Genomic DNA, 26,513 nt, shown 5'->3' with positions numbered 1-26,513 from the left:
AATTCACATGGTAGGATTTGTAAAGAATTTATTCGTAAATTAGGGTGGAAAATAAGTATTTGGTCACCTCAAACATGGAAAATCTCTGCCTCTCACAGACCTGTAACGTCTTCTGTAAGAAGCTTTTCTGTCCCCCACTCGTTACCTGTATGAATGGCACCTGTTTGAACTCATCATCTGTAGAAAAGACACCTGTCCACAGCCTCAAACAGTCAGACTCCAAACTCCGCCATGGCCAAGACCAAAGAGCTTTCGAAGGACACCAGGAAAAGTATTGTAGACCTGCACCAGACTGGGAAGAGTGAATCTACAATAGGCAAGCAGCTTGGTGTGAAAAAATCAACTGTGGGAGCAATCATCAGAAAATGGAAGACATACAAGACCACTGATAATCTCCCTCGATCTGGGGCTCCACGCAAGATCTCATCCCGTGGGGTCAAAATGATCATGAGAACGGTGAGCAAAGATCCCAGAACCACACGGGGGAACCTGGTGAATGACCTGCAGAGAGCTGGGACCAAAGTAACAAAGGTCACCATCAGTAACACACTACAACGGCAGGGAATCAAATCCCGCAGTGCCAGACGTGTTCCGCTGCTGAAGCCAGTGCATGTCCAGGCCCGTCTGAAGTTTGCCAGAGAGCACATGGATGATACAGCAGAGGATTGGGAGAATGTCATGTGGTCAGATGAACCCAAAGTAGAACTTTTTGGTATAAACTCAAATCGTCGTGTTTGGAGGAAGAAGAATACTGAGTTGCATCCCAAGAACACCATACCTACTGTGAAGCATGGGGGTGGAAACATCATGCTATGGGGCTGTTTTTCTGCCAAGGGGACAGGACGACTGATCCGTGTTAAGGACAGAATGAATGGGGCCATGTATCGTGAGATTTTGAGCCAAAACCTCCTTCCATCAGTGAGAACCTTGAAGATGAAACGAGGCTGGGTCTTCCAACATGACAATGATCCAAAACACACCGCCCGGGCAACAAAGGAGTGGCTCCGTAAGAAGCATTTGAAAGTCCTGGAGTGGCCTAGCCAGTCTCCAGACCTCAACCCCATAGAAAATCTGTGGCGGGAGTTGAAAGTCCGTGTTGCTCGGCGACAGCCCCAAAACATCACTGCTCTCGAGAAGATCTGCATGGAGGACTGGGCCAAAATACCAGCTACTGTGTGTGCAAACCTGGTAAAGACCTATAGTAAACGTTTGACCTCTGTTATTGCCAACAAAGGTTATGTTACAAAGTATTGAGTTGTATTTTTGTTATTGACCAAATACTTATTTTCCACCCTGATTTACGAATAAATTCTTTACAAATCCTACTATGTGAATTCATGGATTGTTTTTTTCACATTCTGTCTCTCACAGTTGAAGTGTACCTCTGGTGCAAATTATGGACCTCTGTCATCATTTTAAGTGGGGGAACTTGCACAATCGGTGGCTGACTAAATACTTTTTTGCCCCACTGTATCTGATCACCGAACCCACTACAGTATAGAAGAAACTACTTCTGGGTTCTGCCTCATTCACAAGGGGTTGCCAGAGTGGGTAACTTCATATGTTTTGGGGTGTTTTTTCACCAGCTGCCCTTCCTGGGGGATTTGTATCTACTCCCGGGATCAAACCGGGAGACTTTCCGTTTTAGACAATGTGTAAATCACTATACCAGGGATGTCTTACTCATTTTACATCCTGGGCCATAGACAGTCCACTTTGAACTTAAGTGGGCTAGACCAGTGAAACCTGCCTTTTTTTTTTTTTTTTTTTCCCCGTGTAAAGAAGTCTAATTACATATTTAATCCCTGAGATGTTTTAATATAAGAAAAAAGAAGTGCAGTTTCACAGTACATCTGTTTTTCTACTTGATAAAATGCTGCCATAGTAAATAAAGTCTGTCAACATGAGTCTGAGAAAGAAATGTCCTTTTTACCCCTCATTGGTAAATTGTCGTCACCCTGCTAGGCAGACGGCGTGGACACCTAAGTTTGAGAACAAGGTGATGTAGGATTTTGAAATGATACTATATGTGCAGCTACTGAAAATCTCAGAAAAGCTTGAATCTCGTTGACCCTTGACCTTGAGGTCAAGGTCAGAGGTCTAGTTTGCTGAAAATCTTGTGAATAGGATAACTCGAATGCAGCGATGTAGGATTTTCAAATTGTGTGTCTACTAGGAGATTCACATTGGCAATCACCAGCAATTTTTACTGTAAAAGGCATAAATTTGTATAGTGTGTATGGTAATATGGTGAAAACCAAGAAACCTTCTTTTATTTTATTGTTTATTTGTTACTTATTTACCACTCTGTAGTATGAATGGCCATGGGGGAGCGCTTTATCAGTCAGAGAAGCTGCAAAACCCGTGAAAATACATTTAAAAGTCCAAATGTATGCCCTTCTTCACATTTTCGAAAGCCGCCAAACGGGTTAGATTGGAGTCTTTGACAACCGATTCTGGCCCCAGGCCTTTTGTTTGACACCCCTGCACAGCACTATGGAGCCATTCAAAGGGTACTTCAAAATACACATACCTACATTTTTGATTTTTGTTTTTTTTTAAGGTAATTCCAACAAATGTAGGTACAAAAGTTTGTTTCTTCCTTTTAAAAATAAGTATTGGAATAAAGGATTGCCAAGACATTGGTATTACTTGATCACCTAATCCAACCCTGAATGTGTTTTTAAAAACACATGTCCTAGTTAAATAACCAGTAAGTTTCAATGGGAGGGGCTTACAGTAAATAGGTGGAGTATGTAGGTTTAAGATGTGGGCTTTGTTTCTCCAGATAAAACAGAGGTGTTATTTTTATGTGTGTATTTATAAGTATCCAAAGAAGGACAAGTGAGGTCAACTATAACCACCAGAAGCTGCAGCTGATGTTTGGCTGATTGGTACTTGGATGACATGGCATTGCTCTGTTCCAATTGGCTCTGTTCCCCTTTAACCCCTTTGGTGTGCCAGTATTAAATCAACACAAGCATCCATCACCGTGCATATAGATGTGACTTTAATGAGGCCGTCGTATTTAAGTGGTTAGGGTATCAGTTACTGATGTGGAAACAGAGTGTGCGACCGTGTGCCCCATGTCCTCTGCGCTCACACACACTCGCATGTATACACGCTCCCAGCGCCTGGCCCACGGTGTTATCTGAAGTCTGTCCAGCAAGCCGGTCTGTACCCATGATGTTGGTCCCCTTCAAACCTGAGCAGCTGTTGAGAGATTTAGCTCCTCACGCAGCTCTCAGCAGAAGTGGAACACAGTGGCTTTTGAGCTGTTCCCTAATACCCCTATGATTCATACTTGTTCTGTTCGCTTTCCCAGAATGCCACTCTGCATGCCTCACTGTGCTGAGGTCCTTACCCTCACCAACATTGTATCAGTGGATTACTCATCCTTCCACTGGGGCAACATGCTGCATAGTGTGTGTGTGTGTGTGTGTGTGTGTGTGTGTGTGGTACAGTGTTGTTTGCTTAAACAGTAATGGCTTGTTTTTCCAGTGTGACTGCAGAACAAGCAGTAGCAACACCGTGCTGCTGTTCATACAGAGCTAAGATACGCTTTAGTGTTCAGCGTTTGGTTTGTTGAGCATTTCAGTGTAAAAGCAGTCAGGCGGTGTTCTTTCCAGAGCTGCAAACAATAGTCAGTTGATCAAGCAGTCATTGAGAGAAATTAATCTGCAGCTGTTTTAGGCTTTAAATTGATTTCTTTCTCTTGTTTTTTCTTTAACAAAATTACTTTTACACTAGGTTTTGCATGAAGAAGAGTGTGCAACACCACAGGAAAAATAGAAGTCTTACCTGTCTCTGTAATGGCTGCAAGGAACCCTGCTTTGACTCTTTACCCCATAAAGATGACCTTCCCTTCCCTTCCCTTAATGGCGGGTTTTGACACCTAAGTACATATATATATATATATCAATAAAGATGTGGTTTGGGTGACCATTAGAATAGTTTCTGTGCTTTTCCAAGGGTAGCTACACAGGCACAGACAACCCTCACTTATTTCTGATGCAAACCTCATCATTTTTGTCTTATAAGCAGGCCTGAAATGTGAGAGAAAGACCTTCAGTGTATCCCTAGTTGGTTTTCAAGGGGTAAAGAGTTAAACCAACCACTTTGTACAATTTTAGGCTCTGTAACAGTATGGCGAGTATTTATGTTGACCCATAAAGAAGGCTTTAAAGACCAAGAAAAGGAGAGGTTATGTCCTGAAATGGTTTTTATTTTAGATTGCTGTTTTCCACAGGTGCAACCTTGGACCTGCCCAACACATTCCCCTCCCCAGTGTGTTTTTTGATTAGCACCATTGCTTGAAAATTCCCCCATTCATTAAAGAGACCTACTCTTATGGAATTTGTCAGCCACTCGCTAATAAGGTTTTCTCATTCTGTTGCTATCTATCACACACAATTTTAATATCGGGGCTTTGAGATGCAGGGCTGTGTAGATGAGGTGTAGTGTGATGCACGATGGTGGCCTCAACACGTATGCTTTGAATATTTTATGTTTATTGACTGCACACATCTGAAAAAAGTCAACTAAATTGACTTTTAAAGAGGCTTAGTATGACTTTGCTGTGCCTGTAAGTACAGGGTGGGCCATTTATATGGATACACCGTAATAAAATGGGAATGGTTGGTGATATTAAAGTCCTGTTTGTGGCACATTAGTATATGTGAGGGGGCAAACTCCTCAAGATGGGTGGTGACCATGGTGGCCATTTAGAAGTCGGCCATCTTGGATACAACTTTTGTTTTTTCAATAGGAAGAGGGGCATGTGACACATCAAACTTATTGGTAATGTCACAAGAAAAACAATGGTGTGCTTGGTTTCAAGGTAACTTTATTCTTTCACGAGTTATTTACAAGTTTCTGACCACTTATAAAATGTGTTCAATGTGCTGCCCATTGTGTTGGATTGTCAATGCAACAGTCTTCTCCCACTCTTCACACACTGATAGCAACACCGCAGGAGAAATGCCAGCACAGGCATCCAGTATCCGTAGTTTCAGGTGGTGCACGTCTCGCCTCTTCGCACCATAGACAATTGCCTTCAGATGACCCCAAAGATAAAAGTCTAAGAGGGTCGGATCGGGAGACCTTGGGGGCCATTCAACTGGCCCACGACGACCAATCCACTTTCCAGGAAACTGTTCATCTAGGAATGCTCGGACCTGGCACCCATAATGTGGTGGTGCACCATGTTGCTGGAAAAACTCAGGGAACGTGCCAGCTTCAGTGCGTAAAGAGGGAAACACATCATCATGTAGCAATTTCAAATATCCAGTGGCCTTGAGGTTTCCATTGATGAAGAATGGACCCACTATCGTTGTACCCCATATACCACACCAAACCATCACTTTTGTTGTTCCAACAGTCTTGGAGGGATCCATCCAATGTGGGTTAGTGTCAGACCAATAGCGGTGGTTTTGTTTGTTAATTTCACCATTCACAAAATTTTACCTCATCACTGAACAAAATCTTCTGCGTGAACTGAGGGTCCAGTTCCTATTTTTGTTTTGCCCATTCTGCCACTGATGTTTCTTCATTAGTGACAGTTTTCTGTCACTAATGACCCGATTACTACGTTCACCGGATATCAACACAATTTCGATCCGCTCCTCACGTGTTAACCTCTTCAACATGTCAATGGCTGTGAACAAAGAGAAACCTGTAAATAACTCATGAAAGAATAAAGTTACATTGAAACCAAGCACACCATTGTTTTTCTTGTGACATTACCAATAATTTTAATGTGTCACATGGCCCTCTTCCTATGGAAAAAAACAAAAGTTGTATCCAAGATGGCCGACTTCTAAATGGCCACCATGGTCACCACCCATCTTGAGGAGTTTGTCCCCTCACATATACTAATGTACCACAAACAGGACTTTGATATCACCAACCATTCCCATTTTATTACAGTGTATCCATATAAATGGCCCACCCTGTAGTTTATGTGCACACCACTGAAATGACAGCGACATGAAAAGGAAATCATATCAGGTATGTCTAACGAGTTAACATTGTTTTTATTGTCTCAATCAAATCAAGCTGCCAGTCTTCATCTGCTTCCTGATTACAAAAATGCTCTCTTATGAAACTGACCTAGTGGGTCTTCCCATAATTACATTCCTCATGATTTTGTGTTGGTGGGGTTTGTTGTGGTTGTTGTGCATTGTTGTCAGGTTTAGTTGCTGGTCTGTAACCATGCCAGCTGGAAGGACAGGCAGCAGAGTGTCCTATCTTGTTTGCCACTGAGTGTGAATTGAAGAGTTAGCAAGCTATCTGGACAGAGAGGTGTGAAGAGGAGCCCTGCCGACAGCAACAAACGCCACACTTTTCAAAGTTCACAGGGCTGTAAAAAAGAAAAAAACATCATACATCTTGTAAAATAGTCTGTCGAGACAAACTTCACACAACGGTAAGGGCAGAGGGAGAGCACACCATGAGAGAAAGGTCAGTGATCTGAGCGCTTGGAAAAAGACGACGGCAAAATTTATGACTGTGGCTCTCCAGAGAGAGAATCGACTGTGGTTTCTTGTGTCTTTCTAAACAACCACAAACTCACTCTTTGGTCCTGCTGTGTGCAGAGTGTGTGCTAAGCAGATAAACTGCTAAATCCAGTGTTTTTGCTTCTCATTGGAAAAAGAGCTCAGTTTGTATTTATTTCAGTATCCTATTAAACCGACCCCTAACTTACAAGCTGAGCAGTGTGCGCTAATCTAGGCATTATATAGCAGAAGACCTGTTCTCGGAAACTTCTGTCTCCGCTTTCCTCGTTCCACTATGACAACACAGTGCATTCTTCGCTGTCAGCCAATGCCTACTCACGCATGCACACGCGGGGCTAGAGCAGGGGTCTCCAAAGAAAAAAATACATTTTGCATCTTGCTCTCAATGAGCTCACAAAACATGCTGTAATGTAGAGCAGCTGTAAGCTACCACTGGCACCAAGCCCGCACCTCATCAAAACCTATTATACTTTCAGCACAACCACTCGGTTGAATGAAGAAATTCTACTTTTATTGCATTCTTTTCAACTGTATAGTGATACCTTAATACGTGTTCGGAAGGCCTGTAGAGCCAGGTTATGTAATCAATTAAAAAAATGATATAGACTAACATGACACGTCACCTCTTTCCAATGTCTGCAGACTATCTGGCAAAGCATGGCCGTCTCAGTGAGCTAGAGGCCAGGAGGAAGTTCTGGCAGATCCTGTCAGCGGTTGAGTACTGCCACAACCGGAACATCGTTCACAGAGACCTGAAGGCTGAGAATCTGCTGCTGGATGGCCATATGAACATCAAGATTGCAGGTAACACATTGCACAGGGGACCCATAAACTCAGTAGATGAAAAATCCAGGATCTTCGCATGAGTTTTTGATGTATTGCCTGTCATGATCTCAGCGCTCGTGGAGTTCAGAAATGTCTTCACTGCCTGCTTAGGTCATTTTTTGCAGTGTTGAGAATTGGTCAGAGGTTGCTTGCAAGATAGCTGTTTGCCGACAGATCCCATGACAGACATCTTAAAAGCTTAAAGGCCTGTGTTACTTTTTCAAAACAGATAATCAGAGGAACTTAAAAATGCTTCCCTGGTGACTCTTGAGTGTAAAAACATGAAAAATGGAGGACAAAGTGAAGAACAGACCCAGAGGCAGATATTTGAGGCTAAGCTGTAAGCCTGTAGTACAGGCATCAAAGTGTAATTATTAAGCAGCTGGTGTTTAGAGCTAGCTTGTGGGAATGTCACCCCGCTGCCTTGTCCCAGAGCGGAGAAGGGGAAGGCTGGGGTAGTCGCAGGGACGTTCTTAGGTTTAATAGAAGAGGAGCTAGGGTGATGGGATTGACTAGCTGCTTTGGAGACAGAGTATCGGATAAGGGGATGAAGGAAGAATGATAAGGAGCGTGCATAGCAGGGTGGCAGGCCTTCAGTTAGTACCATGCTATGAGCGAGTCTGAGGTTTATCTGAGGCTTAATTCAGAGCTGATACTGAAATCCATCTAAGGTGAGCTGATCACATGAGAGCAGCTAAAAATACGAGTGTGAAAGGATACCAGACCCTGAATATGTGGTAGAGAAGGAAATGGCTTCCTGTCCTCAAAGGACTTCATATCATCAGCTTCAGGTAGTTGAATCAAATCCTTGTTTATGGGTGTGATAAATGCACCATTTTCTTTCTTCTGATACCAGAAAAGGGCAAAGCGGACAGAACTACAGAATAACTGTTTTCGTTGCATCATTACTCGCATCATTACTCGCATCATCCTGTCCACGGTTTCTCAGAAGGGTCCAAGATGATAACCTGGAGATGTTATTACCCGAGCAGTAATTTTCACAAACATGTCTGACTCACAGCTGATTGTCCGCACAGCAGATTAGATTTGAAGCAGGAAAACAATGAACAGAACATTACCTGGCTTGTGATTAGTGAAAATTTCTCTGGGGAGGACATCATCTCCAAGGTACACGCCGTGCTCCTCTTGACTACAACATGCTCGGACAAGTTTGGTAAATGGCACATGAAGTTTAGATGAGTACAGGTGTCAGATTTGCACTGTACATGGGATCGACTCGTGTCGAGAGAGTTATAGATGTACTGTTTTTTATACTCGTGCTGAAAGGTAATGGTTATGTTTTGTTGTTAAGTAATCAGATTATTTTCAGATCTTAAGGGAAAATGTGCTTGGCCTTCTGCTATCAGGGTGCTATTGATTGACCCATTAGTTTGTTCATAAAATGTCCTTAGTTTAGTAACAACCAGACGAGCCTTCTTCACAGCCTTAAGCAGGGCTGTGCATCTTGTGTAAACTTCCGTACAAGGACAAGTTATATTGGTGAAATACAGTCTGTAGTCACAATATGAATCGAAACAATGAAGGTCGTGAGACTGATTTCTAAAGAAAACGTTGCTTAAGTAGTTTGGGAAAATTACACTTTATCTTGCTTTTAATTGTGTTTCTGTTATTTCTTTTTATTTAAAATCTTAGTTATTGTGTTATTAAATGTTATTTTGTAAATGGGTCTCCAAGATTAACAAAAAAGATTAAAATTAAATTAATATTTATATTAATAAACATTAATTGTAATGCAGTGGTTGTATAGGTTTAAAATAGAGGTTGAAAGGTATTTTTAACTGACCACACACTCACTGTCAATCAGAAGCCCATTTAGCCTTTCTGAATCCTGACATGCATTCGTCAGACATTTCATTAGGTATACCTTGCTAGTACCAGGTTGCACTCTTGCTTTCAGAGCTGCTTTATTTCTTCGTGGCATAGATTTAAGAAGGTGCTGGAAACGGTCCTCGTGGGTCTTGGTCCATATTGACACGCAGCTACTGCAGATTTTTCCAGCTGCATCTATGATGTGAATCACCTGTTCCACTACATCACAAAGGTGCTCTATTGAGATCTGGTGATTATGAAGCCTTTCGGAGTACACGTTACACCGCTACCATCAGCGTGAACTGTTTATAAAAGGCAGGAAGGAGCCACAACCACATCTACGTGTCTAAAGGCACCGAGGTGCTGCCACGCGGTTGGCTGATTACATATTTGCATTAATGAGCAGTTGAGCAAGTGTTTGGTATTTTTGTTTGTTAAAATAAACGGCTAATTAAATCTTAACATAATCAACTCTTTTTCTATTTGTCGGCTATCCGTTTTGGCACTACTCTGAATGTGTACATCCAGACAAAGTGCCAATGCTTCTGGGTTTTTCTCTTCAGTCCAGTGGTGGCTTCTAAAGGCCACCTCTGGTCAGTCTGTATGTACCTTAACAGGTGATCAGTCAAAGAAAGGTCATTCTCCTGGTGGCTGCAGAGGAAAGAGCAACAGGAGCAGCGGGGAGTGCCCTTAATGTTTTCACTTCAAACAGCCCCTTTACATTCGAGTTGACAGATTGAAAGCAATGGAAAGAGAGGAGGAGGAATAACAAAAACAAAAGCAGGCATAGGCTACTGGTTCAGAGTAGGCGAGAACGCCGCCATTGTGGTTAAGCGGGGAAATGCACGTGTTTTTGAGCTTTATTCACTTCACGTGTTTTGATCACATTATCCAATACATGTTGTCATATCACTAAAAGGCTTTCAGCAGCTATTTGCAGCTTCATTATTTGAAGTATCCACAATGACATTGCTAAAAGTGCACCACACCCTAAAGGTGTTTCATGTCTACCTCCAGATCAGAATCACCACTCTAAATGCTTTTTGACAAGAATCTGTTTAATTAATATTAAACATTAAATTAATAACAATGTAAAAAAAATATGAAAAGTCTAATAGCTGCATAAGATTGTTCTCCCAGCTGAGCCGAGGAGAGCACGCCAAATTTTACAGTGTATGTCAAATTCTCAAAATTTCAACTTTGAAGTAAGTTGAAGGAAGAAATTTTATTTTCTTTACTTGCTACATAGAAACTTACAACATGCTTCATTTCAATTCATCAAGTTTAATCATGGGAGGAAAGTTAAAGGGTGAAAAATGTTGCAGGGGAAGGAAGCAATAAGTAGGTTCAAGAATCCAGTTCAGTGTTTTGGAAAACCTGATCTAGAAGAAAAAGGAGGATAAAGAAAAGCAGCTGCAGCTACAAGTTTACTGATTCTCCATACTGCTTAAGTACCTAACTGCATCATCATACTCTTATTTTGTTTTACACGTGCAGTCTTATAAACCTTCATAGGTTCTTGCCTGTAATCTTTTAGCTAATATTATGTTAATGTTGCCGTGCGCGACACACGCCCGCTCGTGCCCCGCCCTTTCTGTAGAGCTGGGACTGCTGTTTGTAGCCTGCAGCATGCTGGAGTGTTTGACGTCAACCAGTCTGTTCAGTATTCAGCTCCATGAAATGGGTCACAGCTTCTGACGATAAACCAGCTGCACTGCTCCGCTCAGCTCTGCCTGCATCTCACATCTCGCATCTCACCTTCGCAGCAGCGTCAGACAGCAAACATACTTGTAATAAACCCACAGTGTCACGCTGCTTTAGCTCTCATTTTATTCCAGCCGCACCTGCTGCTACCTGCATTGCAGTAATTAAACGGTTCGACTACACACACTCACGTACACACTCAAAGAGCCGCTCAGCTCTGTTCACGAGTTTACCCTTTGCTAATTACTTAAACTTGATTCCTACAGGTATTTAAGCTATAATCTACTGCAGCTTTCCTTGTGTGTGCAAAAAACAAAAAAACATTTGACAGCCTGGATTCTTCATCATCTTCTTTATTTTTAAGCATTTTGCCTTTTAGAGGCACCATGCAGCAATGTTTGCTGTAGAAATGGCCAGTCTGATCACATTTTATGATGTAACTCTTGACTATCAGACCTCTGTACACCCACACAGCCTCAGTTTTTAACACTAAAACAATTTGTCACTACACAGAAAAAAGCGAAACCCCTAATAATTTACTTACCATTGTGTTTCTAGCGTTCTAAATCTGACTGAGTCATAAAGATTCTAAAAACTAGGTCTGTCCAGTTTATTTGTGAGAGTTTGCACAAAAATCCCCAGCGTGAGATCAGGAGGAGAGACAGACCCAGCCTCCGGAGGTCATAAGTTAGTGCACTCCAAAGTGCTGGTGCCAAGCCCGGGAGGGGTTTCTGGAAGGGTATAAAATCTATGCCAAAATCAAATATGCGGATCCATCCGCTGTGTCGACCCTTCGGGAAATAAGGGAGCAGCCGAAAATACCTCTCACCTATTAAAGTTAGAAATGGATACTTGGTTTGGTCTGGTTTTGATTTTTGTGAAGAAAACAACAAAGTTAAAAAAAACTGAACTTTAGAGAAAATTGTGTTAGCACAATTCTCTGAAGACATGGAGCTGACACAGCAAAAAATACAAATTTGTTGGTAATTAAAAGTCACATGATCCGTTCTGATTGTCTCATCAGTTTGAATTTGGCTTAAATTGGTCGATAGTTTCTTTTACATGGACTGCAAAGGATCGTGTTGAGGAATAGGGGGTTTGGGTCGCACACTGCTCATTGTGTTGTTTGTGTCTTTGCATGTGTGTGTGAACCCACATCACCTCCAGCCCCATTATGTAAGCCAGATTTTTATTTTTTTATTTTTAATCTCTTATTTATTTGTTTTGCAATACATTTTTGGTGTTTATGTAACTGTTTCGAATTATGGAAAAACGGTGGGGGTGGAGGGCTAAGTGAGCGTGATTGTCTGCTCCTGTGGCTGTCAGGCTCCGTGACGCCTTCCCATTGATAATGAACCAACTAAGCATGAAAGTATTTATCCATTGTTATTTTTCCGTTACTTTTTTTTTTTTTTTTGATAGAGCAAAGAGTATTAAAAAGTCAATCCAGTCTCCAAGTTGATAAATAAAAATCAAATTCTCAAAACTAAGAAGCTATTTTTTTTTATTTGTATAAACTGAATTAGATCTGAATCTGTTAGTTGAGAGGACCTGAGGGATGAGAAGAAGAGAACATAGGTGAAAGTCATATTGACTCGTAAGAAAATAGGTTAGCTGAGTGATTGCAGGCACACATGTTGGCTCAGTGCAATTTGTCCGATTATGCTGCAGCATTTAGTTGGATGCTAATGAAAGGCAGACATGAACTTCAAATTTATTTTGTGTCCATTTGTTCCCCTTTTTCTTTTCTTCTGATGATTAAAATCTGACTTTTAGCCATTCTAGAGGGAACCAATCAGAGAACAGCACCAATTACCTCATGTCAGCCTCCAGGGGAGGTTACCTCATACAAAGGTCCATTTCGTAAATGTACAAATATGTGGATTAAACATTGCGTTATACAGAACTTGCATGAAGACACAAAACTATGAACTGCTACTCTGAGTTTTGTGCCTTCATGCTGAATTTGATCATTTATAGTTTTCCCATTTCAACATATCACATCCACACTGTTTATGGTCTCTAAGTGCCTGAACTCTTTTTAAAACATTTTTTTTTTTTTTTTTTACTTTTACGGTCACAGGGCAGAAACTGCTGGACAACAGCAGGATTTCTGTGTGCCATTACCAACTCTACAAGCCTAAATGTCTGAAACTATCTTTAATCTACTTACCGCCCTGATGTTTCGCCTTCTGCAGATTTTGGATTTGGCAACTTTTTCCAGCCCGGGAAGCCTCTGGCCACATGGTGTGGCAGCCCGCCCTATGCTGCTCCAGAGGTCTTTGAGGGACAACAGTATGAAGGCCCACAGCTGGATATTTGGGTAAAATGGCTGATTGCATAAATCGGACATCTCTTTAACACTTTGTTTTTAATAATTCCTTGTAACTGCATACCCGTGGATTGAATTTCCCTGTAATATCTTCTCAGCTCTGTTGCTGAGATTTTAAGCACCGTTTGCTTTAGTAAGCCACGTGAAGTCATCGGATGCAACTCATTTCTGAAAACGTTATTTATTCATATATTAGTGGACACAAAGTTTTGATTTCTTACAGTCAGCAGGTTTGGTTCCTGTCATGTCGTTCTGCGGTTACGTGGAATGTGATTTCCCAACCACAGTTTGTAGCCTCCTCTATATTGCAATCATTTACCGTAAGGTCGTGTGTGTGGACTCGTGCTTTAGTGGGACACGTGTGTCTGAGTTGTTTACATTTACATACCTAAGATTGATTAATCTACTGGTTGTTCTTTACTCCTATCCTCACCTTGTTTTCTTGTGTGTCCATTTTTTCATGTCTCCAGAGTATGGGGGTGGTGCTTTACGTGCTGGTGTGTGGTGCATTGCCATTTGATGGGCCCACTCTGCCTGACCTCCGGCAGAGAGTACTAGAAGGAAGGTTTCGCATCCCCTACTTCATGACTGAAGGTAAGACGAGACGGCCTCGCTTTTTCCTGCAAGCACAGATGCATTTGGTGTAATGGTGAAAGACTTTCGGGTCTTCTATACAACAGCATGTAGTCAAATTGAGGAAAAAAAGTCATTAAAGTTCTTGGTAGGAACACTGACGCACAGACGAATAGATCACGCTTTCCTGTTTGAGTCACTCCTGCAGCTATAACCAGTCAAGAGGTCAGTCAGCATTCCATCGATTTGAAGGGGATACAATATGAAGTGTGTGTGTGTGTGTGTGTGTGTGTGTGTGTGTGTGTGTGTGTGTGTGTGTGTGTGTGTGTGTGTGTGTGTGTGTGTGTGTGTGTGTGTGTGTGTGTGTGAGAGAGAGAGCATTTATGTGAGCATTCAGGCTGAGTGAGTCAGTTCGGCTAACGGTCTCAAGCAGCCCTGCTGTTAGCGGCTGGGCTGGCTGGCTGGCTGTAGATTGAGTCCAGAGCTGGAGTTGTTTATGTAACCTGGGGAAGAGCCAGTGAAGCCCTCCAGCAGCTTGCCTGTCTGTCCCTCTGTCTGTTAGTATGTCTGCCTGACTCATACCCTCTGTGAGACAGCTTCCTGTCCGTCTGTAGCCTTGTCTGTTTCTTCTGTCTTGTTTCTCTGTGTCCCATCTGCACGTCTGAAGCAACTTCTCCGCAGGGGTGTGTGGTTAGAGAGTCGACCAGACTTTTTTTTTTTTTTTCCCCCCCTCCTCCTCCTCCTCCTCCTTGCTGTTCGGGACCTTGAAACAATTAAGACATACGGGGAATGTAGGAGTGTAATGTCAGCTCCCTGACCAGACTGACACTCGAACCCGCCTACCCACCCCCAGTTCAGCCCCTGTTCTGCGAACAAGGAGAACATAGTGTGCTGATTTCTTTATCCAGAAACGGTCCGTCTTATTTCCTCCAGTTGCTCGCACTGGCCGACACTATAGTGCACAACACAGGTTTGGACCACACACTGTACATGTTGTGGTTAACCTCATAGCCAGCGACTTACTTAGTGACTTAATATCTGTAAAAGATGTCATTTTTTAAGGCTTGTTGGCCTGTTTGAGTATTCTTTGGTCAGCAAAAACTAAGGTCATCTTTTAAATGCTAGGTTTAGAGGGCTGTCATATTTACATGTAATAGCTACCTATGTGTAGCTGCTTCCCTTTCTTTAGGGCAGAACACCATTGAGCAGAGGAATGTGTGTATGCTGAGGTAGCATAGCAGCTTGTAATCGTTCTGTATGTTCAGTCATGTTTGATGGTGGTTAAAATATTGGGATATTACCTGTGAGATAAAAATCAATGATATCTAAAACGATTACTTGCTCTTAAATCCATTGCAGTTCTTCTTTATTGGAAACTCTACACGACTCCAGCACTGCAAGTGTTAAAACTGGGATTGTTCTGCGGTTAAGTCATGGTGGTGTAAGGCACTGGATAAGAACAGACTGTCGATCAGGCAGTCAGCTACACGGGCATGCGTTCTCACCCCCTTTACATGTAGTCTGACCTTTCCTGGTGGTTAGCAGAAGCTCACCTGTAGCAACAGGCAGAGACTCAGACAAATTGTAGTGCATTGTGCCGCGTTTTATTCAAAATGTAACTTTGTAACTTAGCAGCTGCACAAGCTGCTAAGTGGCCACAGCGTGTAGTAGAAATGCATTGAAGGACGTGCTGGTTATGCACATAATGAGGAGAAAATTGAGTTGGCTGCACTACCAGGCACGAGGTAGAAGGGGAAAAAATGTGAGATGTAAGCAGATGTTAGTAGATCAGCAGGGCAACTGAGAAGAATGTGCAGCAGGGAGTTAATGTTAGCAAACAGGTCCTTGGGCTCTGTGTTTGTGAACTGCTGAGGGTCTCTCTTCACAGGATATCTGCTGAAGGTGATGGACGGAGGAAAATGTTCCGAAAATCAAATTCTGTTTGAAAACTCGATTTTGGCATATTTGTATCTGAGATGTTTGTTTGCTAAAGTAAAAAGATAATATGAAAACTACTCCTGAGAATGTGAAATACTTCAGTCGTCATGTTTTGATTTTTTTTTTTTTTTTAATATAAATGCTACAAAATAGGAGTGATTAATTTCAAAAATAATAATGACCAATTGCAGGGCTTATTTGATGAAAGCTTGCCTGTTTTGCTTTAAGATTACTGCAGTCAAGTAGATGTGTAATGTTGCTGTCTGGTAGGCAGGAATGCACTGCAGGCAGTAGGGGTGCAGTCAGGCCAAAGCAGCACAGCCAGGGGAGCTGTAATCCTGTTAAGAACCCAGCTGTGTCTGACGTCAAACTCATCTAGCCTCTAACTAGAGGTGAGGAGCTCTCATTAGGAGGGAAGGAAAGTAGAAAGGAGTGTAGTCACGCTGTTCAGATGTGACGGCAGGAGAACCTAAGAAAAGAACTTAGCAGATTTTAAGCTCTTAAAGTGTTATTTCTGCCCCACTTCATCTGGGCTACTTTGATAAGGGCATGAGGCTTTGAGGCTTTGCGTCATTATATTTACAAGAAGTACTTAGCATTAACCAAACATAAAGGAACATTTTCTGATCATAAAAGAAAAAATCCTGACTGATTGCTCTTCCCATCCCTCATAGACTGTGAGCACCTGATCCGCAGAATGTTGGTCCTGGACCCGTCAAAGCGTCTCTCTGTGGCCCAGATTAAGGAACACAAGTGGATGACTCTGGATGTTCCTATACAGAGGCCAGTACTGTACCAACAGCCTCTGTCCTCTGAGGGTGAGGCCGGTGTAGGAGAATACAGTGAACAGGTCCTTCGGTTGATGCACAGCCTCGGTATCGACCAGCACAAGACTATAGAGGTAAGAACAGAACAAGAAGGAAGTTGTTGTTTTTTTTCTTTAAGTTGAATTATAGTGTAAATGTGTGAGGTTTAAAGGTCATGTCTTTAGACTGTGGAGGAGGCGATAATAATGATAGTGGACAATAGATAAGCATAACTCTAACTTTGCAGGTAACAGATATATTTCACTGGGCTGCATGATAAAGCTGAGAGTTTAGCAGTAAACTACTTAAACTGATAAAAGTAGGGGGGGAAAGGGTTCCTCATTGTGATCCAAGGAAAGATTTAATAGTGGGTCCATAATTGGGTATTTTGGGTAATTGCTTATCTCGACTAAATGGTATAATTTCATTGCGATCCTCTCTTCAACCCTTCTCTTGCTAAGAAATTAAATTTATCAATTACTTCATTGGCGTAAAGAACATGCACACTTCTGAACTAATTTTCCACTATTCAGCAGTCACAGTACAGTTGTGTTAAGGTATTCACACACATTCAACATGGGCATAAATGCAAATGCTAATTTTGTGCTTTTAATCATTTCTTTAAACTGTTCTTTTTTTTCCTTGATGGAATGATTGTACAGCATACATCTTAAATGACCTTAAAAACAAGAATTGGGAGCACAAGTTTGAATTTATTCTTGATTTTCTCTAATCCACCCACGGTCAAAAATATTTAGACTCAAATACACAAATACAGCACTAGTAATATGTGGTTAAATGTCCCTTAGCAACTTGCAACTGGACCAGAAGTTTTTGGTAGCCATCAACAAGCTTGTGGCTGGATATTTGACAAATCTTCTTGGCAGAATTAGTAGGGTTCAATTAATTGTTTATTTTCCTGGAACAGACCTGGCTTTAAAGCACAGTCTGCAAATTTTTAATAGAGTTGCGGTCGTGTCTTTGGGAAGTTCCATCCCAGATGATTAATCCATTCCAAAACCAGTTTTTAATGTGTACTGAAGAATTTGGAGGAAGTCCTTCTTCATTATTCCATCTACTTTGTGCAATGTATCAGTACCAATGGCTACAAAACAGCACCAGAGCATGATGCTACCACCACCTTGCTTAACGGTTAGTGCAGTGTTCTTAGGTTTGAAAGCCTCACCTTTACTCCTCAAAACATACCTCTTGTCGGTTTGGCCAGACAGCTCGAGCTTCGTCTCGTCTGACCATAAAACATTCCCCAGAAGGTATTTGGCTTGTCCATGGGGAAAGCTGCAAATTTCAGTTAAAGATGTCAATTTTGTGGCACTTATTAATAAGAATACAATTTTATTTCTGAGATCATCATTGAGTTCTGTGGACTTTCCCATTGCTCAGAGTATTGGTCAGTACAATGAGTCGAATAAATCCATGTTATCACAAAGAGAAAATACCAGATGTAGTCGATTATGATCACTAACTAGAAGTTAATAGAGCTTGTAAAGTGATGATATTTTAGAAACTCAAAGCACTTAAAAAAACAAGAATTAGGTGCACAGGTTTGAATTTATTTAAGTCCTTAAAGATGTGTGCTGTACAATCATTCCATCCTGGAAAACAAACAATTTAAAGATATCATTGAAAAGCCCATGTAAATGTGTATGTAAACTTCTGGCCATGACTCGATGTAAATATTTTACAGCCCTGATTGAAAGAGATTGTTTTTACTCTCGAGGAATCAAGACCACTTTTTGAACTACTAAATCAAGTTGTGATTAAAGTGAAAGTTATCTGAACTGCTGTATATAATGTATGCTGCCTTGTCAGCTTCCATATTCTCTGCATTGTATTTTTATCAACACTCCGCTCTTCAGCTGCTGCAATAACCCAATTTCATACAGGGATAATTAAAGAATTATCTCACCATATCTTAAGAGCTGTCACATTCAAGTCATCCTCATAACTTCCCATCACAGACACTACCATTTATATTGTCTGTCATCCTCTAGTCTCTGCAGAACAAAAGCTACAACCACTTTGCTGCTATCTATTACCTGCTGGTGGAGCGGCTAAAGGCCCATCGCTGCAGCTTCCCCGTCGAACAGAGGCTCGACGCCCGCCAGCGACGACCCAGCACCATTGCCGAACAGACTGTCGTCAAGGTAACTTCAGGGCATTGAGGCGTTTCTGAATAATGCGTTTAGATTATTTTCCGCGCCTCCCGGATCAAAGCTCTGTTATTCACACCTGCACCCAGGAACAAACAAACGGAAAGACATGGCCCATCCATTTATTTGTCCGTGTCTTCGTGTGCTCTCTTGCAGTCTTTTCTACCCAGCCTTGATCTTAATGCCTTTCCCTTGGTTGCATTATTCATGTTTTTCTTTTCTCTGCCTACGGCCTCTTCTTACCAGCACTGTGCAGTTCCTCTCTCATTTCCATCACCATGTAGGACCTAGCTTTCCTTTCTGGTTGGCGTTGTAAAGGCAAAGATTTACAGCCCCTCGTATTTTGTCGCAGTTACATGTTTAAGAAGGATATTGTTATGAGCTGGTCTTAAATTAAGGGGTTTTGATGTAATTTCTAAGACTCATCTTTATTTTTTCCCTCTCCACAGTCGACCAGTGTTTCCGCCCAGGTGGGTTTGCTCCAGCAGGGCGGTCGTTTGTTGCGTTCTCCTGCTGTGCCTCAAGCATCCTCTGATGCTTTCGCCTTTCCCCAGACTGCATCTCCCCTGGAGCAGACTTTCATGGTGGAGGATGTCAACACACCCAAAGTACGTTCAACACTAGTAAAAACAAGTTGTGTCTTTGTGAATAGGGATGTATTTTTGTTTTGTTGTGCATCTCCTTGTTTGTTCACTGTCCTTGTTTTACAGCTCGCTCACATGAGACGACTTAGTTGCTGAATTTGTAGTTATTACAGTCATTATCAGCTGCTGCAAGTATCATCCCAATAAGCTTGCCATGCTTTGATGAGCATGCCCGCTCGCTGTAAATCAGAAATGTCTCTCTACACCTCAGAGTGTGTGTGCGCGTGTGTGTGTGTGTGTGTGTGTGTGTGTGTGTGTGTGTGTGTGTGTACACCAGACTCCTTTGAAGTTTTGAGCATCTGCAGCCTGGCAGTGTTAGGGCTAGGCGATTAAAAGACATTTTATTTTCAGTTACAATCCTGGCTTCCAATGACTTTGGGGGAAAAAATAAATGCAGCACAATACTCATACAGGTATATTTTCCCCCCAGTCTTCTGGCTCATGTTATAAATCCAGATCATCCCTTTTTCTTTAAAGCAGTGTGCTTTGATCCCCTTCCTAAAAGGCCAGACTTGCTCACAGTTTAGTTCAGCTCGAGTCAGCATGATGGAAAGAAAGCCTTCGGTCAACAAAGGTCTATCTGGAGGAAGTTTCCATACCTTTGGAAACGCTATGTTGCTCTCCGGTGACTTCGTGCAGATCTCCCGAGAGCTGCAATTCTCCCCGGGCCTCTTGTTACTCTTGTGAGAAGAGATTCGCAGTCAGAAATCCCCACCTGCCTGTGCCTTACCTTCACCACATCAACCCTGAGTTCTATACCACCTGCACCTTTTTTTTTACTAGATTTTTAATAAAATTTAAATGTAATGAAAAGTACAGCTTTCAGCATCATTTTTGAGTAATCATGTCAAATCGCTGTGATTTTAGTGTTAACCGTGGATAACACAGATTCCAGTTTTTGCAATTAACGAGCTGCCAGAGTGCAGCTGACAATATCCTCTTATGTAAGTACTCAACCAGCACTCACATCAGACAGGACAGCTGCTTGTCCTGCAAGGCTCCTTGACAGAAATACACACACGCACACACAAACTGCTCTTCCTCTTTCTTTATTCATCGGAGCTAACCAACGGCACTTTCCTACATGCCTGTTGTTAGGAACACCCAGAGCCCTCACCTAACAACAGGCATCCAGGAAGAACAAATACAGATACATGCAGTATCGGTCAAAATTTCTTATCCATCCCACCTGCACGCCTGGCTCCAATAAAGAATGATTTGTGCGTGTGAGACAGTCTGTGGTAACAGAACAGGGCAGAGAGTCAGAGTGCGTGTTATCTGCGTGAATGGAGTGCAGTTATGTAAGCAGTCCTGTGATGATGATGTGACCTAATGCAGAACTGAGTGAACATACATGGACAGGAAGCTTCTGCACTGCTCCAGCGATCTCGCCGCCCAGACTTCCTACCCATCCGCAGACAGCTCATCTCTGTTTTTTTTAAGCTTCTGTCTTTCTTTATCCTTCTCTGTTTCTGGTTCACTCTTTTCTTTTCCTTTTAGCTTCATGTCTCTCCCCTCTTCATCGTAACCTCCACACACACACGCACACACTTTTGCCTGTTTCTCAGTCTAGTTTTCCCCTCTTGTCCTCTGTGTGTGAGTGTGTCTGTTGAGCAATAACATTCCTATCCCAGCACACTACAGAAAGCAGATGGAGAACTGGGCAAAGCTGCTCTTACTAGACCAACACCACGCATTCCAGTTATTGCAGCAAATCATGCAGATGATCTATGAGTGTGATTTTTATCCCTCTGTGTATGTGTGCGTGTGTCAGTTTCACTGAATCAAAGCTTGCTTCCTGGCACTGCATTCCTTACCCTCCATCTCTAGGCCAACACATACAGGCCTGTGTGCTGCAACAAACACACACTCCCATCATTGTGAGTGGAAGGAAAACAGTTTTCAGCACAGTGATCGGCTTTCTTATACCCGAGTTTTTATTGCAGCTGAAGGTTTTGTCATGTTTGTGTGTGTCTGTGAACCTTGTGCATATTTAAGAAGCGTGATTTTAACTGATAACTTCAGTTTTTCAGTGGTTTTAAGTCAATAATCCAGAATTTTCTATTTTGCTATCTAGGTTAACGGCTGCCTGCTGGACCCCCTACCTCCCCCCACTGTCCTGCGCAAGTCCTCCACCTCATCGCCTAGCAACATGATGGAGACATCCATTGATGAGGGCATTGAAACAGAGGAGCCCGACACAGAGGATGATCCGCCTCACCTGCTCTCGGCCTATCAGACAGCTCGATTTGGCCAGCGGCGACACACCTTGTCTGAGGTCACCAACCAGCCAGGACCTTCGAACCAGGGTATGATTGGCCTTTGGTAGCAGACACACAGTGTTCAGATGAAACAGTTTATCACGATCTCTGTAATGATGTGGAAAAAATATTTCATCCCTCAGGTAAATTATTCACTTTAGGCCAAAATCCTTCCATGGGTAGCGTGGACTCGGACATTGGCTACGACATGGGCTCGATGCACAGCGATCTCGGTCTGCTGGAGGATCCTCCCTCGCTGAGTGAAGTCGTTCCGCCCAACAGCTCTCCCCCTGGTGTTACCCCTACGTCTTTCTTGAGTGCCAGGCCTGCCAACCCAGCTATGGCTGCACTGACTTCCCAATATAGGGAGACCCACAACCGTTCCCCAATCAGCTTCAGGGAAGGGCGCCGTGCCTCCGACACCTCCCTTACCCAAGGTCAGAAGCAGTTGGATTTCTCTCTTTTTCTTTGTTTTTTTTTTTTAAACCATTATTTAGTGATCTGTATCCTTTGAGAAGCAGATTCTCTTTTAAACAGTCGTTAGGTAAAGTAGGCAGCCATAACTTTGACTTAACTTGCTTCATAAAAGATTAAATACAGTGTATATTCCTTGTTAAATGCATGCACCCAAACTCAGGTCACCTGAGTATTTATGTAGCCAACCTACCTTAATATTTTATTTAGTTTTCTGCACTTTGCACTTTTAACTGCAGCTTCGTTTGCAGCAGAAAAACAGTCCAGTGCCCCTTTAAGGTGGATTTGACTCCTTCTGCATATTCAGATCCAGTATGTGTTTAAGTGTTTGGCCCATGTTTCCTGATTTTTCCTGGTATACTACCAGAATGGAATAAAAATGAAGCAATCAACATCTGATATAAACGGAGACTGTGAGTTTTAATCCAAAGGTTTTATCAAAAATCTTCTGCTAACCTTTTAAGGAGTCAAAGCCATTTTTTACAACGTCATTCCATTTTCACAGGCTCTGTAGAAGCTGTGCAAACTAAGACAATTATAAATATAAGGGTTATTTTTTCCTACTTGGACTCAAATATTATGTCTGGAACATTACCAGCTGAGTTTCCTCCATGTGAAGCTTTGCCAGGTCTTTATTGCAGTTTCCTTCAATAGCTGCTTGTTGTTTTTTTTTGTTGCTTTTTTTCCCTCACTTTCGTCCTCGGTAATTGAAGCAGCTCGGCTGGGTTAAGGTCAGGTGACTGACTCAGACATTTAACAACATCCCTTTTATTTATTTATTTTAGTTTTGCAGCGCTCTCCGATTGCTTTTGCAGTATTCTTTTGGACAGTTTTTCATGTGTGCGATGAAACCCCTGCGGCGTTTGACTGAAACAAAGCAGACAATATAGCTCCTGTTAACCCTTTATTGACCGGCCCTTCAAATTTACCTGTAAAATGGGCCCGCCGGTGGGCCCATGGTCAATTAAGGGTTAAACTGGTACTCTTGCATTCCCATGTTGCAAACACAGCCTCCACCATGTTTTACGGAAGCTGTTGTACGCATTGTAGATTTTATTGATTGACTGATTGCAGGACTGGGCAGGCTTGTTTAATGGTTTTCAAGAAAATCTGATCTAGTCTTTCTTTTTAGCGCCGCCAGTTGTTTCCATGTTGAGGTAAACCCTCTATTTACTTCTTGACTGTAGACTTTCCTAAAAGAATGTGCCAAATTGTTTGTTTGGCCACTCCTTAAGCATCTGCCATTTCTCTCAGAGGCCTGTTTGATTTTACAAAGCCCAGTGATGACAACCTCCTTTACTTTGGAATCCATTGGGAATACAACATTAAAAGCGCTTGCCTAATATTCAGCAGCTCTGACCTGTTTGACTTCATAAGACCTCTGAAGGTTTTACTTTCACTTTACATAACTCTCATCTAGCCTGCTCTTCGACAGGTGCCACAGTCATGAGATTCTCTGTCGTATCTGATTGGTATATACTGCTTTAAGATAAAAGTGCTTCATTGTCTCCCCACCCCCCTTCACACACACTCCCCCCTCCCCTCCCCCCAGTCTCTCTGATGACTACAATGGTGATGATTCACCTTATGAATCAGAGACAGATATTTGAAGGTTTCAGCCCACATATCCCCCCTCCTCCCTCCCTCCCTCCCTCCCCTCCCATCCTCAGTCATTTTCTCTCTCTTTCTCCCTCTTCACATACTCGTTCCCTGGCTTGCTTTTCTTTCTCTATTCAAAGTTTCAGTCTGCGGCAGGCAGGATTTGTTTCCCCTTCACATCAAAGAGAAGCCAAAATATAAGAGAATGTTAAACAACTATCTACCTCTCAGTTTCTCGCCCCTCCTCCTCCACCCTTCGCTGCTACTTTATTCTGTGCCTGCTGGTTATAAATCACCTGCACTTTAGCCCAGTAGAATCTAAAATTACATTTCAGAAATGTGTGTTTCTTCCCTGGCTCCACGGTGACAGTCTGTACCGCGCGCTCCCACTTGGTTGTGTCAGTTATTTATTTATTTTTCGTAATCCTCTTTGGAGAGTGTTGATGTGGTGGATTCTTTTGCGTCAGACTGCTGACTCTGGTTTTAAATAACTCCCACCATCACAGTGAGTCAGGTCCTATCGTTCGCAGCCACAGCTCGTCACCACTGGATGGGTCTTATCTCAGCTACTTGCCGTTGCGCACACACAAGCGCTCACACGGAGATGCTGTCATATATGTGCATACACAAACGCACAGGAGCCGCAGCTTGTGACGTGCATGCAAGCACAATGTTCGTAAGGGCTATGAAAAGCACTAACCAGTCAACCAGCTTGCTTGCGTCAGTGACTGCTAAGCCTGGCTCTGAGAAAGGCTCGAAACTTTGACTTCCTGTTGTGGAAATAAAATTAAAAAAAGAGTGATTCTATTGATCAAGTGCACAAATCAATGCTGACTCTGTTTTGTGGGGATTCGTCTGTGCTCTCAGGTCTAGTCGCATTTCGGCAGCACCTTCAGAACTTGGCGAGGACCAAAGGCATCCTGGAGCTGAACAAAGTCCAGCTGCTGGTGGAGCAGATGGGCTCTGGGGATGGGGTCACCATGGACCCCTTGGGACCACAGCACCACTTGCACAACCTCCTCGAGGTCGGTCCTGCTGCATAATCACGCACAAACACACACACACACAGTTCCTTCTCTTTCAAAACCTGTTGTCACATTCAGCCTCATCTACTGTCCTGACCCCGTGTCACCAAAAAAAAAAAAAAAAAAAACGCACCCAGGCTGTTGTGTAACCCCAGGAGAGGCAGCCAACTGTGGCTTGTTTACTGTCTCCTGTCCCCCTGGGGCCTGGAGCCTGGAGCCTTGGCTAAAAAGAATACAGCCATTGTTGCAGTCGGCCAGACATACCCATAGTAGTGGCTGGAACTGCATTGACACAAAAAGACAGGCACACATTGATACTAAATGATACAAGCACAGTGTAATAATGCAAGGGGAGAAAAAGCAAGCAAAATTAGTCGTACTGGCCGACAAGATTTAGTATTTAGTATTTATTTATTTATTGTCATTGTCAAGAACAATGAAATTGCGTTTGGGGCTTCCATACAACCCAAAAAAAAGAAGAAAATAATAAATACCCCTTAAAACCCAAGTGTACATATTTAACCCAGTGTGACTCCAATGCAATAAGACAATCCTTAGCAATAATGTTCGTAGAAATTCAGACAAAGACCTGAGAAACATGACAAAATACAACAATGCAACCCATTCAATATTATTGATCTAGTAGTTTTCCTTTTGTCCACCTCTCATAATGCAATGAAGCAGCTCTTTGTTGGTTATGATGCTCAGGCCCCATCATCCTTTTAATTTGCTTTCATTTCATTTACCTAATGTGTAATCCCAATGGTGCATGCCATTTAGAGCAAGGCATCTGGCTGATCAGTCACCACACAGGCATTTGGGCAGGAGACAGCAAAGATAATTCACTTAAAGCTTTATTAACCGGCAGCAGAGGGGATCTCGGCCCTTGTCCTAATGCTTCATATTTTTGATTGAAGGGTGAAGCATGCAAGCAGCAGGAAGGCCTAGCGTTATACCAAGGTGGGCCGCAGCCGCCTCTGCTGTCCCGCAGACAGAGTTTGGAGACACATTACCTCACACACAGACTACAGGTACAGTCTCCTACAACCTACTCTCATTATGCCTGTATTTATACCTGATAGACGTTTCTTATTGAGCCAAATGACTGTTTTGCGTAACGTTCAGTGATATAATTTGTAAAGTTAAGATCGTTACCAAGGTATTTATCTCAAACCCAATCATCAGTCCAAATCTCTCTTGTACCCAGAAGGCCAACGTCTTGGCCAACAGTCCTGCTAGCTGCCAGGTTTTCTGTAAGGAGACTCCTCGAAGTTTAGAGCAACAGCTGCAGGAACACAGGTAAATGGCACTGGAAAATGTTTTTCACTGTATGAAATATTATCAGGGATTTTCTTTATTGCTGTTGTGTTAGCGTAGCTGTGGTGGTCTTTCCCTGTTGAGATTTGAAGCAAAAATAATTTTCAATCTAAATTTTTAAACTTCTTTTGTTTTAAAAACAAGGAATCCAAGAATATAGCTTTTTTTTTTTGGTTTGTTTGTTTTCCTGGACTTTTTCTGTAGTTGGATAAGGCGGGTTGCACTGTTAGTAAGAAAAGTAGGACTTGTCATACCTTTAAGTAGACAATTTCTACTGCCACACTGATCTCATCCATGCTTCCAACCATTTTTCTTTTGCTATTTTTCATGTATCCGGCTTAGAGACACGGTGTCTTCTGTGCGACATCTACTAAACTCAGATTGCTTGATTGGTTATTCAACTGTCACCAAATACAGCCGATCATTTTGATTTGATTAACAAATCGTGACGCATGAGCAATAATGATTAGATGTTTAACTTGAGATGTTTTATCAT

At 42.4% G+C, this 26,513-nt stretch overlaps 1 protein-coding gene across 2 annotated transcripts in view; it reads left to right on the top strand.

Moving 5' to 3' along the window:
* The window catches only part of sik2b (salt-inducible kinase 2b), a 56,902-nt gene that overhangs the window by 23,716 nt on the left and 6,673 nt on the right, over positions 1-26,513 (top strand). The window contains exons 4-14 of one of the 2 annotated variants that reach the window (XM_080888828.1): positions 7,161-7,322; positions 13,076-13,200; positions 13,680-13,803; positions 16,395-16,621; positions 18,539-18,691; positions 19,147-19,305; positions 21,419-21,650; positions 21,746-22,039; positions 24,543-24,700; positions 25,618-25,731; positions 25,911-25,999. In XM_080888828.1, the coding sequence (XP_080744954.1) occupies positions 7,161-7,322; positions 13,076-13,200; positions 13,680-13,803; positions 16,395-16,621; positions 18,539-18,691; positions 19,147-19,305; positions 21,419-21,650; positions 21,746-22,039; positions 24,543-24,700; positions 25,618-25,731; positions 25,911-25,999 (1,837 nt within the window). Of the gene's footprint in view, positions 1-7,160; positions 7,323-13,075; positions 13,201-13,679; positions 13,804-16,394; positions 16,622-18,538; positions 18,692-19,146; positions 19,306-21,418; positions 21,651-21,745; positions 22,040-24,542; positions 24,701-25,617; positions 25,732-25,907; positions 26,000-26,513 lie in introns of both variants that reach the window. The other variant, XM_080888827.1, reaches the window with a different exon arrangement.

Source organism: Rhamphochromis sp. 'chilingali' (assembly GCF_963969265.1).
Source record: "Rhamphochromis sp. 'chilingali' genome assembly, chromosome: 8".
NCBI classification, from domain to species: domain Eukaryota; kingdom Metazoa; phylum Chordata; class Actinopteri; order Cichliformes; family Cichlidae; genus Rhamphochromis; species Rhamphochromis sp. 'chilingali'.
The sequence above is the reverse complement of the archived record's forward strand: the minus strand, read 5'-3'. Positions and strand labels throughout refer to the sequence as shown.